This window comes from Podarcis raffonei, chromosome 2 (genome assembly GCF_027172205.1).
Source record: "Podarcis raffonei isolate rPodRaf1 chromosome 2, rPodRaf1.pri, whole genome shotgun sequence".
Lineage (NCBI taxonomy): Eukaryota > Metazoa > Chordata > Lepidosauria > Squamata > Lacertidae > Podarcis > Podarcis raffonei.
In genome coordinates, this window is record NC_070603.1 from 39,570,851 (window position 1) to 39,585,000 (window position 14,150).

Below are 14,150 nucleotides of genomic sequence, written 5' to 3' on the forward strand. Positions count from 1 at the left end.
GGAGCTTATTTTCATCAGGGGTCTCAGATTTTCGGTTTGGTGGGAATGCCTTGGATGGCTTGACTGTGTTAGGATCTAGGCAGAAAGGAAGACATTTGACATTTCTGGAGTTTTCATGCCTCTGCAAAACTGGCAGAAGTCACTCCTAGTGAATGTGATCAAGGAGAATAGCCAGTGTATGGTGTTGTTTACTTCTTAAGAATGTAAGAATATGAGAGCCCTGCTACATCAGGCTAAAGGCCCATCTAGTCTAGCATCTGTTCCTACAGTGACCATCACAACCCCAAGATCTCTTTCCTGCCCAGTCACTGCCACTTCAGATACCATCTTCGTATATGTGAAGCTGGGATTTTTTTAGAGAGGTCCTTTTGGATCTCTTCACTTACCTTGTTTTGTTTTTACCACCCTGAATAACTTTATGCCACCAGCAAATCTCACCATCTCAGTGCTCACCCCTAAATATGAACCAAGTGAAAAAGTGCCAGTTGCAATACAGATCCTTGGAGGAACTCCTTCCAAGAATAATCAAGTTATAACGAGTGTGCTTTAACCAGTTACTGATCTGTAAGAAGACCCCCCCCTCTCCCCCCCCCAGTGGTACCTCTGGATGCGAACGGGATCCGTTCCGGAGCCCTGTTCGCATCTAGAGCAGAACGCAACCTGCGTCTGCGCATCTGCGTGTGTGTGGGTCGCAATTTGCCACTTCTGCGCATGCGCTTGACGTCATTTTGAGTGCCTGCACAAGCGGCGAAACCCGGTAGTAACGCGTTCCGTTACTTCCGGGTCGCCACGGAGCACAAAAGGACACATTCTACTCATGTAAAAACACGCTGATTCCCGGACTGTCTACGGGCCAGATTTAGAAGGCGATTGGGCACATCTGGCCCCCGGGCCTTAGGTTGCCTACCCCTGGTATAGTGTGTACACACACACACACACACACACACACACACACGGAGAATATTAATGTAGCCCCCTTCTGGTTGTGCTTGTTCATTGCATGCAGGGATTTTGAAAAAGCAACATGGGGGAGCGTTAAAAAATACAACCCCCACTTACTGTCTGAAGTAGTATAGTCCAGAATTCTACCAACCCACTGTGTTTAGTATGCATATCATTATAAACCAAATGTTTCCTGTGCATCAGCTTTGAAGAATATTCTTAAGGCCAGCAGAACCATATGAATTGAATGTGCTTACTGAATACAAGTCAAGTAATGGTGAACTGAAGGGAGGCTGGCAATTTGCAGGCCTTGAAGAAAGTAGCTTGTTTAGGTATCTGCGGTGTGAGCATACTTTGTTTTTGTTACTTACTCAGTTTCTAAATTACCTTTTTTATTGTCCCTTTCATCCTTAAGGTGTTCAGCCCACACTCTTCCATGGCACTCCACCCTCCCTTTAGTCTTTGCTTTTTTTGGTACACACCTTCCTCCTACACGCAGCCAATTTCCCAACTCTTTTCTATAGCAAAACAAAAACAAGGAAATGTGATGGGTCCGGAAGGCAGTTCTTTCCCATTTTTCTTATGTACTTTCGAGTTACCGGATGAACAGGTCATAATTGGAGGATTGACTAGGTTTTAACTAAAGTACAAATGTCCCATTCCATGGAGAAAACTGATCAGGGCCTTGATTGTAAATTAATTTTTTCCATGACGCATAAACAATCAGTAATTTTAGAGGGTTTGGCCTACTGTAAGGTATGCTATCCCTTCTCTTGCATCTGTGAACTGTGTATGTTTCACTACACAGATTCTTGTTGCACAAGCATAGGCTTGCAATACGTCATGTATGACATGTCCTGGTTTTCAGGTGTAAAAATGGCGCCGGGGGAATTTTGCCTAGTCTGCAAAATGTCAGGGAAAACCCGGGTGTATGGCAACGTAATGGAAAAAGCAGCAGAAACAGCTCCAAAAGCTTAAAATCAGTAATTGGGGGGGCGGGTTTCCCCAATTTGGGTTTGTTCCCCAAAAAAGCTCAACAACCTTGTGGGTGTCAGGAATTTTACTTTTTGAAAATGGCAACCCTACACAAGCAGCCCTGCCATGATAATTTGGTTGATACAGGCTTATTTACAGTATGTTTCAGGGCTACTAGGATAAGTTGTTCTGCCTTAGCACAAAATGTTAGACTGGGGGTCCTTCAAACCTTCAGGCCTTAAAATATCCATGATTTTTAGTTTACTCTTTCTATATAGTGCTGTTTAATAAATGGAATGATTCATTTCTATCCATAGAGATTTATCTTGCTAATTTAAACTTTTCAAAAATCTAAGTTGGTTAGCATTTTTACATACATTCTTGGAGGAGAGCAGAAGGTTCTATTTTCTTTCACTTTCTTTTTTTTGATGGTCAGTTCTTAATAATGTTGACTGTGACTAATGAAATAGCCTTATTTTACTAAGCAGTAGAAATAAAATAGCAAAAAATACCAGGTTCTCTGTTAGGTGCCCCAGATAAGCCAGAGAAATGACTAATTTCCCTCCCTGATTAAACATCCCCCCCAGCAATAGCCATGATGCTAATACTTTCTCTACAAAAATGTATTCACACTTCATTTTAGCCAGCCCCTTTGCTTACATGCCTTTTTAATATAAAGTTTACATGACTTAAATAAGGTCTCATTTAATTTCAGCATTGGCTTTCATAATGCTGTGTTGGTTAAAAGCAGAATATTAGTATATGTTTGGGATGAGATGGCAAACATAAATAAAAAGCTTTATGTGTCAAGCTTGACTTCACATATATGTCTATTAAATTCCTTCCTTAACTTGTAAGCCTTGGACAGTTTGAGGTTATTAGGTTCTTGTTGAAATTGACTTTGAAATAACTTTTGGAGCAAATTTCTGTTTCTAATTTTTGTGTTTTCCACCATCCTTTCAGTGTATATATCTCTGGGTTTCCTGAGTATACACAGTCAATGATTGATCACCTGGTTAACATGAAGATCAACCACTGGGATCCGTAAGTTTAATTATGTTAATATGTGGGGATTCGGTATTTTGATCAGAAAAGTATAGCTGATTTCTAAATTAGATTCGTAGTGAGACTGCTTTTATTGTTTTCAATTTGTTCAATTTGCTAACATTTGTTGACTTTCAGCTATATCTGATAAAAATCAGGTGTGCTAGTGAAAATTAATTATTAAGACTGGAATAAGTACAAGAACTTAAATGTGTTGTTTTGACCCTAAGAAATGAAATAAGCCTGTGGTTCATATGCAGCGAGGAACCATTCTTACCTGCCCTGTCAACAAGCAATTGTGAGCCTTGAGCTTACACATCTTCCTTTCCTCTCCTGCTCACGTGAGGAGCCACAGTTTGTGAACCTAAATTGTTCTCTATCATTTAAGCCAGAGGTTTTCAGCCTTTTGGAGTCCATGACTCGCTTGACCAACTACCTTCTTTCTGCGGCACCCCTGTGGGGCTCTGGATCCCAGTTATGTCACCCCTTGCCTGCAGAGCTGGCAGCCTCTCATCCTTTTTCAAACACCCTCCCTTGTGGAGTGTTCCCTCAGCCTCCCCCCCTCTCCTTGGAAGTCCTCCAGGTAGCCATGACTGCCACCCCTGGTGTCTGAGCTGCCCGCCCTCCCCAAAGAGAGGTGCGTTCTCGTGCCACCCCACAGGGGCCTGGGCAGAGAATGACCCCAGACGGAGGCTGGCTAGAGGTGGACATGAGGCCAGCACCTTATCTTGAGAGGCAGCAGGGGCAGCAGCAGGGCTGCTGCAACAAACAGCTGTGCAAGCCTTTGGGAGGTAGAGACGCAAGAAGGCATTAAAGGAGGGAGGGAAGGAAAGAAGGACAGAGGCCAGTGTTGCCTGTGGCACCCCTGATCATCATTCAAGGCACCCCAGGGTGCTGCGGCACACTGGTTGAAAACCACCGATTTAAGCAAATCACAGTTCCCTAAATTCCGATATCACAGGGAACTGTGATTCCTTTAAAATCAGGAGCAGAAGGTTCTGCCTCTTCCTTTGCCAAGTGAAATAGGAGAGGGATAGGGAGCATGCGGACCCAATGCTCATTCGTGTTGTAGGAAGCCATACTATTTCCCATTCTGGCCTCCTGGGCGCCCAGTGGGGTTAGCACTGCCCATTATCTCGAGGCAGAAACTTTGCTGCCTCCTAGGAACTTGCCTGGCATGCTCTAGTCCATGGGGTCACAAAGAGTCGGACACGACTTAACAACTAAACAACAACACAGGAACTTTTATTGATTATGTTCCTGAAAGCAGCTTCAGTTTTAAGTTCCTCCCTTTAGCTTGAAGCAGCAGCACTGGAAATGTCATTACTCGTGAACTAGGTGTTTTTAGTTCACATGCCAGCCTTATAAGCACATCTGCTGCATGCTTCCCACCCTCCACCTCATTCTCTCCCCATCTCTCAATCTTTCAGTGTTATTCGGGATCTTTCAACCAAAGCTCTGCATAACATCACACCACAGGCTCCAGAATATATGGCAAACGAAGGTGAGTGAAAACAAGCTTATGATCTAAAGCACCTAGAACATTACTGCAAAAGCCCTTAATCCTATGTGCCTAATAGAGAAGCAAACTGAATATTTCTAGCAACCAAGGTAATTAAGTGTCTCTAACAGAGAGAGAAATTTATCCTATAATGGGTTAAATGTATATACAGAACTCATTGTCTTAAGAGTAATGTTCACACACTGCAGGCTTTTTGTGGCATTAGAGTAGAATACATGTGCTTGGCTTGTGAAAAGATTTTGTATTTAGCATATGAAGAAATGTGTTAATTTCTTTGGGAAATTAAACCAGGGAACTGCAAATGCTAGTCATTTACATACTTTTGCAAACTTCTCAATGTATGTAAAATGAATTCAAGATAGCATTCTCAAACGTGAATAGTAAGCAACAGCTATTACTCCTTTTTTGTCATTTTATTAGGGATCCAGCATCTATTCTTCAGACTGGAAGGGGACAATTTCTTGTCTATTTGTCTTTAAATTTCTAAGTTATTCATGTTTAATCTCTTGCAGTTTTACCAAAACTGCTGCCATTGGCAATTGGCACAGATCTTCATACTCGCCATGGAGCAATTCTGGCCTGTGCTGAGATCACTCATGCCTTGAGTAAACTAGCAGAAGAAAATAAGAGGTAAAAAGACAAAATCATTACTGCATTGTTTTTATACATATTTTTGAGACTGTAGTGAAACACAGTCTATAAATTGGGTCAATAAATAAATAAGGCTTGGAACAAAGATGAATTCTTGTTGACTACCATTTCCCCCAATGCATTATGGTAGAGTTCATATTGGCATTTAAGCTCTGCATACTAGGGACTACTATGATCAGAAAGAAAACGAGGGTAGTAGAACATTAAAGAAGAAAAAATAACATCATACTCTTCTTATCTACATCAGTGGTTTTCTTCACTGTGGGTGGCATTTACCAGGGTGCATTAATGTGCCTCGGAAAGATAATGTGAATTAGCTGGAACTTATTTCAGTGAATTAGCTAAGAGATCTAAGAAAACATAAATTCACCTAGGAAGGGAGTTAAAAGCTAGAATTGTTAATATTTTAATGGCTATAAATATATTCAAGAGCTTTGGTTATGAAACAGGTAATACTAGATAAACTAAGGTTACCAGATGTCCCCATTTCGCGGGGACAGTCCCCAGATTTACAAATCAGTCCCCATACAAAATCCATTGAAGTTGGAAAGTGTCACCAGATTCATTGAAAATAATCTGGTAACCTTAAGATAAACTTACTAGTCAATACATGATGATCTCACAGGTATTATGGGAAGAAATACTTAGTGTTGGTTTGGAAGGTTGTGTGACATCTGTCAGGAACGCTGGTGGCTTTCGAAGTTTGGCTGACACCTTCATTTTCAGAGAGAAGAATAAGCACCTATACTTTCCAATTAATGCCTTGCCACTGGCAGATAGGTTTCTAGGACTCCCTCACATGTGACAGAAAGAAGCTCATATAGTATTCCTCTGATGTGGCTTTTAACTTTGCAGATCCATTACATCATATTTGGATGAAAAAGCCTTGGAAGGACTTAAACAGATTCATGTGGAGGTTGGTACAAATTCTGTCTTATGAAAAAGAAAATGTTTTTGCACTCTTTAAATAGGAAAGTTTCTTTTGTTAAAATCGATAATGTAAAAATTATTTGGTGTGTGTGCATTGTTAGATGGCATGCCCACCTTCATGCAGCTTACTGAATGTTTGAGGGAGTTTCCCAAAGTGGACCATAGCCCGACAGCTGTGGCTGATAGGACAGATCAATGGCAGCTGCACAGCTGCATGGTGGTAGGGAGGTAGACTATCTGCAGCCAGCCCTGCAAAAACTGGCAGGTGGCACGTTCTGTTGCTCCTCTCAATCTGCTGCCTGCACCAATGGATTTCCTTGGCTCACAGAAGAAGTGGCTCACCAGTAATGCAGACTGGAGATATATTTTAATTTTTTCCATAATGTGCTGTACAAAAGTCTGTATGAGATTTGAAATGAATAGGATTTTCTTCTTCAACATAAACATGCAGAGAATTACCCTACACTTAGAATATTGTATGTACGTGGGATCTATTACTGGAGCTTCCTGGGCAGTAACAGTATAACTAATATTCTTATTAGGAAAACAGATACTATTTTGTTAGCCATCAGTGATAAAATCTATATGTATGATCAAATATGAGTGAAACAATATCGAATTATGTCGCAAAAAATCCTTGTACTCTTATAAAAAAATACTGTGTACAGCTAACATATTTCTGTGGGGTGGAGTTTTGACTAAATTGGTGTTTCTCAGCCATTTTGAAATGGGACCTATTGGTAAATTTACATAACCTTTTGGGATCCAGAATCCCATTGTTGTGTGGTCCACTCAGGAACACATCAGGAACTAGCTGTGGGCTATAACTTGCAATTTGAGATTCACTGAACTAAATAGAACTTCTTTATTCCATATCTAATACCAGTTTTCTCTTACAGCTTTGCCGTCGTCAGTTGTATCGGTAAGAGAATTAATGCCAAGTAGATTGTTTCAATTGTAAGAACAAAGAAAAAGCCTCATAAAATACGCAGTCTACAAAAAAGCTTGGGTGCCTACTTTCATACTGACTCTGTGCATGGGTGTGCTGTGTTTCCTAAGCGTAAGCATAGCTTGGCTGGCATGTGGCCACAGCAGAACTTGCTGCTTGGAATAGAGAGCATGACCGGAGCAGCCTGTCTTACAAATTCTTTTATGATGCCCATACATAATTACAGCCCAGTGGAAAGTGTGACCCTGTCTTATAGCAACCTGCATAGGCTCTCTGGCATCTCAGGAGATGCGCAACAGGCAGACAAGGGGTGCCATGTTGAGACCATGACCAGCTCAAGGTATTTTGTCACCCTAGGCAAGGTAAAAAATTATAACCAACACCTTCCTTACTCTGTCTTGTACAGTAAACACCATGGCATTGGTCCATGAAGTAGCCAAAAGTTTCCTGTGATAATTTAAAGCCTCCTTCTCTTGATGCTTCACTTTGTAACATTTAAAATTTGGAACATCGATGAAGCGAACTGAAAATACAGAGCCTAGAGGCAGACTTAATGCTTCAAAATTGGAGAGTCTGTTGGGAAAGGATGTAGAGACAGGAAACAACTGATACACTTTCAAACTTTTAGAATTTCTCCCCCTTATATACAGGTCCATTATATATGTCACAGCTGTTTTATTAAGAACAATTCCGAGTTTGGAAAGGGAGAGGAAAGTATATACCAGATGTGTGCTTAGCTGCACCTTTTGAATTGTCTTTCTGTGTAGTACATGTTTATTTCCATGTTTTTGAAATGTAAGACTGAACCAGAATTTCTGGGAGCAAAATGACTATATTAAATACGAACCATTCTTTGAGACAGCTTTCTTCATTTGGCACATTGGTTAATCTGCCTTAGTTCATAATAGGTTCATATTTATAGAGGCATCACACTGGCTGTTATACTTTCTGTAAATTCTTTTAATGTCAGGGTGAGGCTAGGGTATAATTTGACTTTTTCTCACAAAATGCAAGCTTGCATTTATCGGTTTCATTAGATTCTTAATAGTGCCTTTCTTATCAATTAGACTTCAAACAAGCATCATGTTTCTCTTCAACGTAGTACTTTGCATAATTGAGTTATTCACTTGTGAGCATATTAACATAGTTTCAGGATATCAAAATACCTTTTAAATGGTATATAAAATATTCTGCTTTGGATCATTTTGTAATAGCAAGCCACTTAGCTTTTAATAGGCAAGCACTCTGCTAAACAAGCTGAACTTGTTTTCTGAAGAGCAATCAAGTGCCCTGAAGGTGCTCAGCTGAGACGTGGTTTCTTGGATTTTGAGAAAGTGTCGTCAGCCATCTGTTGAAGGACATACAAAACATTCCCCCCCCCCATGGTTTTCTTTATCTGTTTCTGGAATGAAGATTTCTTTTGCAGAAATAGGGGTGATATGAAACACTTTCTCAGAAGAGAGTAATTTGATTTCTGTTTGTTGCGTAAATGAATGATTTCAGCAACAGCAATGAAGTCACATTACCGAGTGATGATCTGTATAGATCATGTGTAATGCATCGTGTAGAGGCAGTGGATTAAGAAGCACTATACTCTCTCAATGAAAATGTTAAGAGCACAAGGCCGTACAATGAAATAAATTTATTTTGGATATTAGATAAACCAAAGAATTACTTCACAAAACAAAGCACGTGTGGGATTTATGAGATTACGGTAACTTCAAAGTCTTGAGACAGATGAATTTTACAGGATAGCTTGCTCTCTTTTGTCTCTTCCTCTGCACTGCCACATCATGTAAAAGGTTTTACATGAAGCAAGATGAAGTGATGAAAAGAGTTAAATTTATTTTTGATTTTGAATCTTAACAAGCCCGAAAAGAGAATTTTACCTTTCCTTTCCTTTGTATTCCTCATAATGATAGTAATTTGAGATTTTCAGCCAATACGTTTTCCTTTTTCCTTTTTCAGGGGTTTAGGTGGAGAACTAATGAGGCCAGCTGGTACGTCACACGACACACACACACATTTTTAATCCAAATGTTTATTCTATAGCATTCTGTGGTATTATGCATTTCTCTGGTTTTTTGACTATAAGTAAATGTACTTTGTGGGACGCGGGTGGTGCTGTGGGTTAAACCACAGAGCCTAGGACTTGCCGATCAGGAGGTCAGCGGTTCGAATCCCCGCGACGGGGTGAGCTCCCGATGCTCGGTCCCTGCTCCTGCCAACCTAGCAGTTCGAAAGCACGTCAAAGTGCAAGTAGATAAATAGGTACTGCTCCGGCGGGAAGGTAAACGGCGTTTCTGTGCACTGCTCTGGTTCGCCAGAAGCGGCTTAGTCATGCTGGCCACATGACCCGGAAGCTGTACGCCGGCTCCCTCGGCCAATAAAGCGAGATGAGCGCCGCAACCCCCGAGTCGGCCACGACTGGACCTAATGGTCAGGGGTCCCTTTACCTTTTTTAAATGTACTTTGGAAATAAATCTTGCATCTTGAACCTCCCTCATTTTTTCAGCTGCTACACTGGTTCACCAGGCATGCTGCCAATCCTTCCTTCAATTTGTACCCAAGGTCCAGGTTCCATATTGGTAGTGCTCCTTGGTGGCATTTTAGCAGCCACCTTAAAACTTGGTTTCTTGCTTGTTGGTATCAAGGAATGCAGACGTCTCCCTTCAAAAAGAATGATTTTCAGAGGGGTTCTCATGAAGCCTGCACATAGGGGCTCCATTTGAAGAAGCTCTATACAAGCAGAATGTTCCACACTAACTTTAAGTCAAGGAGTACTTGGATGCACTATATGCAGAAACCTAGGGAGCCTTAATTTGGGACTTGCCTGTGCCATTTCTGTATGCTTCAGTTGGTAAGGTTGGGAGTAACTTTAGCTACACTAAAGTGTATAGACCTTGTGCTAGAATATCTGTTAAAATACTTTTTGTGCTGATCAGTGTGCATATTCACAGTGCAACACATCTACTGTGTAGCAATACCAGTATGCCTGTTATTACATTTGCTTGAGCTCTGACCCTGTGTCTGTATTATATGTGTGTACAAGATCCACTGAACTCAGAGGACCATATTTGACACAGGATTGTTCTCTGCTGTTTTCAGAAATTGTATTCTCTTCGTTTTCTTCCAGTCTGCGCTTTAATTGAAAAGTTATCACTTTCAAAAATGCCTTTTAGAGGAGATCCCATAATAGGTAGGTGATGTTTTTGATGTCTTAAATTTATTCTATCTTTTTGTCTGTTGAAGATTATAATTGCATTCAAATGCACAGCCCTTTTGATTTCACTTGCCAAGAATATGGCTCACAGAGATATGCTTATTTCTTATCGTCACAAGATGTTCTTTAGGGCTGTGAATGTCCTAACATGCCTTTCATGACCCAGTATTTTTGCTTGTTGCCTCCTGCTGTCATTGGCATCATGATGCTATGACTGTGTTTGTCATATTCAGTTTAATTCAGAAAAGAATTGGCCAAATTGAGCCCCACTTTGGGCAAAGTATTCCTGAATTGCACAGAGTTGGACTAGATAAACCTCATGGTCCCTTCCAGCTCTACAGTTCTGTGATTCTGTGAAATGATGCAGCACATGGAGGAAATTGTATAGGGTAATGTCATCAGTAGGAGACTTGGGACAGCAATTCTACCCCACTCAACAGAATGTTCCATCTATAACAGAATGCTTCTCTCAAACTTCGTTTTAGTGGGAAAGGGAACCCTGGGTGCCAGGAAAAGGCCTTTGTGGACCCCAGTGATAGATGATGCACTAATCTCAAAAGCAAATTGAAAACAAAGTTGAAAACATTTAATTTGGGGACAGAAATCCATAAGGATGCACATTTAAATTTGCAGAGATCAGCTGGAGTTTTTATGAACACACTCTGGAACCTTTGAATATATTAAAAGTTGCTGTTTTTTAAAAGGTGATGAATACTGGTATGTTTAATTTTAGGTAACTAGTGTATTATCAAACATGCTTTCTGTCCCTCTAGCTGAATGGCAGTCGCTGATAAATGACAGTTTCAAAAGTCTCCACCTTGTTTCAAGCAATGCAAAGCAACAAGTAAAGGTACAGTTTTCCGTATCTGTATTGTTGTTGCTTGTTTTGTTAAAAAAGAAAACATTAATGTTTTCGTATTATGAAAGTTGCTCTCAAGGTATTCTTAAATTACCCAGGGGCTGTATATAACAGAACACAAGAGCACTTTGGGCCTGTATTTCTATGTGGTGTAAATTAATTGTGTCTGTGAAAGGACAGAACCTCATTTTCATCCTGAAGTAATCAATTTTATATTTATAATGAGGAAATAGATACCACTTAAATGAAATTTAGGACAGCAACTCAACTCAAGTTGCACTGCTCTTTGAACTCTATATGGAACTGAATAGGCTTGGGACAGCAATTCTACCCCACTCCATAGGAAAAGATTAAACCAAGCACATTCTTAAATTGAGATACTCTTTAGTCAAATTCATTTGGGTGGTTGTTGTTGTAAATTTACTGCCTGATCATAAGTGACGTGTGCAGAAAGATAAAATCTTTTGCGTGATACTGTATAGTTTTTTCTCATTTAAATAAAATGATGGTCCACTCTTTCCTACCTATCTGTGGGAGTGAGGAGAGGCTCCATAGCTCATGGCAAAAGCTACAGTCATTTAGGAAGCTGGCTGTAATACAGCCACACCCAAACCTAATGAGCCCTGCCCAGAATGCCATCTCTCCCCATAGGCTATTCTGGAGAGGGATCATTGTGCGAGTATACAATGAAGCTTAAAGCTTAAATAACCTCTGCTGGTTTGACTAGTGTTTGCTTTTAAAGGTATGGAAGGCAATATATACACCATGCCCCTATTCCTGTGCTAAATTGAGTTAAATTAGAACAAATTGTTGAGTAAGCATCAAGTAAATTCTGTTGCAAGTTCAACTCTTTAATTTAAGTCTACTAGAATTAGGTTCAGGGTTGTTAATTTAGCCTCCATAAAATTATACTGATGAGCTTTAAAACAGTTTTATAAGTCATGAGCTATTAGTTACTGTGCCTTCAGACACAGCCCTGAATGGAGAACGTGATCCAAGATACTTTGGAGTGTTATTTTATCTCCTAAACAGTAACAAGTCATGAACTGAAAATCTCCTGGCTTGGAATGCAAAGCTTATCTTCAGCTGTTTTATGAATGGGCCCATAGCAAACTACAGTAAAATTATTCATAGGGATAGAGATTATTCATTGGGTTTTCCTACAATAGTTGAAAGGAAAGAACTTTTGATGGTTACAGAGTTTTGCCTTTGTCTTAGGAATCAGCAGTCGCTGCATTAGCTGCTCTGTGTAATGAATACTACTACATTGAAGAGGAGGGAGCAAATCCAGCTCAGCAAGGTACTGATTCATAATGTTTGTCTCTTGCCTTTATTAAGGGATAGCCTGTGATGATCTTGTTAGCTAGAAAACTTCCTACAGGAGCAGAACTAGTCCTTAAATAAACACCTCAGTGGTTAGCAACTTCTTGGGACCAGCCCAGTTATGTGGGCTTCTAAGGCGCACTTAATTGGAGGTGACAGCAGCATTACTTGTCCCTTTTGGAGAAATGAAAGAATTCTGATTTGCACACGTGTGAGACAATGTTGTTTGTAGTATGCCTAGTAAAGTGCCACTTGAATTAAAGCAGTGAAAGTGTGCACTTCTGAATCAGCTCTTCACTACCATTTTACTTCTCTACAATGGAGTTAGAGTTAATAAAGTTTTGTAACATGGGAAGAAAATTTGCAGATCAGAGCTTTTATGGTGGTATTTGGGGTGTTCCATAAGTGCTATAATACTGCTAATGCAATGGGACTCCTCCCTTCTCCCCCCTGCACACATCCAGAAACCTCCTTATCTGCTCTGGAAGCTTGAAGAAACACCTTGGACAGTTTTGGGGCAGGGGCGGGCTGCGGAGAAGGGAGAAGGCCTTATTGTGCAAGCAGAAATCCTTGTGCTGGCAGAATTCATTAATTAGCATTACATTGAATACAGCCTTTTATGCATAAGTAGAAAAAGGCATAATGCATAAAACAGCTGGTGCCGGCAGGCATGATCCAGCAAATGGCACCCAGGCACAGCCTTCTACCACTTTATGTAGAGTGTGCTACTTCCTCTGTATTTCTCTCTCTCTCTCTCTCTCTCTCTCTCTCTCTCTCTCTCTCTCTCTTTTAACCTACCCTGCAGAGCGCCTGAAAGGGAGAGGAATGCAATTGGAGGGAAATAGGATTAATAAGAGTAAGATTGCTGGTGGGTAGCAACACTCCAACTACTATCCTCTAATTTGGAAGAATTTACAGGGCCTCCACCCGAATAAGTAGCATAGGAAAACATGGTTAGTTTTTGTACGCAGTTGGGCATGATAATTTACCTGCAGAGCTTGATGCTCTGGGTTTTGGTCAAAGCTTGAAGATCTAGCTTACATCTTCAAAGTACAAGCTTTACAATGGAAATGAAGATGCCCAGATTTCTTTTTTATATGTAGTGATATTTTTATCACTACATCATATATTTTTTTTATATGTAGTGATATTTTTATACATAATTTCATTCTCCCCATTTCCAGCAGTTTCTTCCCTCTGTAATTTGTTGTATTTTTCTTCAACACTTGCTTTAGCTTGTAGCCATTATTTCTGTTAAATTAACAGTTTAGAGATCATGTATTTCATTGTGTTATCACATTTACATTTTCTTACTAGTGCCATCTTATAGTCCCATAGGCACTGTTGGTACTTATCAAGAAACAGCCTATGCCGAGTTTTCTGCAACCTTTTAATTTGGTTCCTTGTGCTGCTAACAAAGTGTCTTTGAAATTAAAATGAGTGCTGATGAAATTTCATTATCTTGGATGTTCTCACAAGACATATAGACAAGAGTAGGGTGCCTTTGTTGCTTCAGGCCTCAGTGTTTTATATTTGCACAAATAGTTTAGAGATATCTAAAATACCTGTGCTGTTTCTCAGATGTTCGCAGAAATAGCCTCTTTGAGGTGTGTGTTTGTGTATTTTCCCATTCTATACTTCTCTGAGCATCTTAAAGTTTATACAGTGGTACCTCGGGTTACATACGCTTCAGGTTACATATGCTTCAGGTTACAGACTCCGCTAACCCAGA

At 40.3% G+C, this 14,150-nt stretch overlaps 1 protein-coding gene across 6 annotated transcripts in view; it reads left to right on the top strand.

The window, feature by feature from the left end:
• Nucleotides 1-14,150, top strand: part of TBCD (tubulin folding cofactor D) — a 156,424-nt gene that overhangs the window by 116,453 nt on the left and 25,821 nt on the right. For all 6 annotated transcript variants that reach the window (XM_053376121.1, XM_053376116.1, XM_053376120.1 and 3 more), the window contains exons 19-27: nucleotides 2,881-2,961; nucleotides 4,392-4,465; nucleotides 4,996-5,113; nucleotides 5,990-6,050; nucleotides 6,964-6,986; nucleotides 8,982-9,013; nucleotides 10,150-10,212; nucleotides 11,010-11,086; nucleotides 12,314-12,395. In XM_053376121.1, coding sequence (XP_053232096.1) covers nucleotides 2,881-2,961; nucleotides 4,392-4,465; nucleotides 4,996-5,113; nucleotides 5,990-6,050; nucleotides 6,964-6,986; nucleotides 8,982-9,013; nucleotides 10,150-10,212; nucleotides 11,010-11,086; nucleotides 12,314-12,395 — 611 coding nt within the window. The remainder of the gene's footprint in view (nucleotides 1-2,880; nucleotides 2,962-4,391; nucleotides 4,466-4,995; nucleotides 5,114-5,989; nucleotides 6,051-6,963; nucleotides 6,987-8,981; nucleotides 9,014-10,149; nucleotides 10,213-11,009; nucleotides 11,087-12,313; nucleotides 12,396-14,150) is intronic.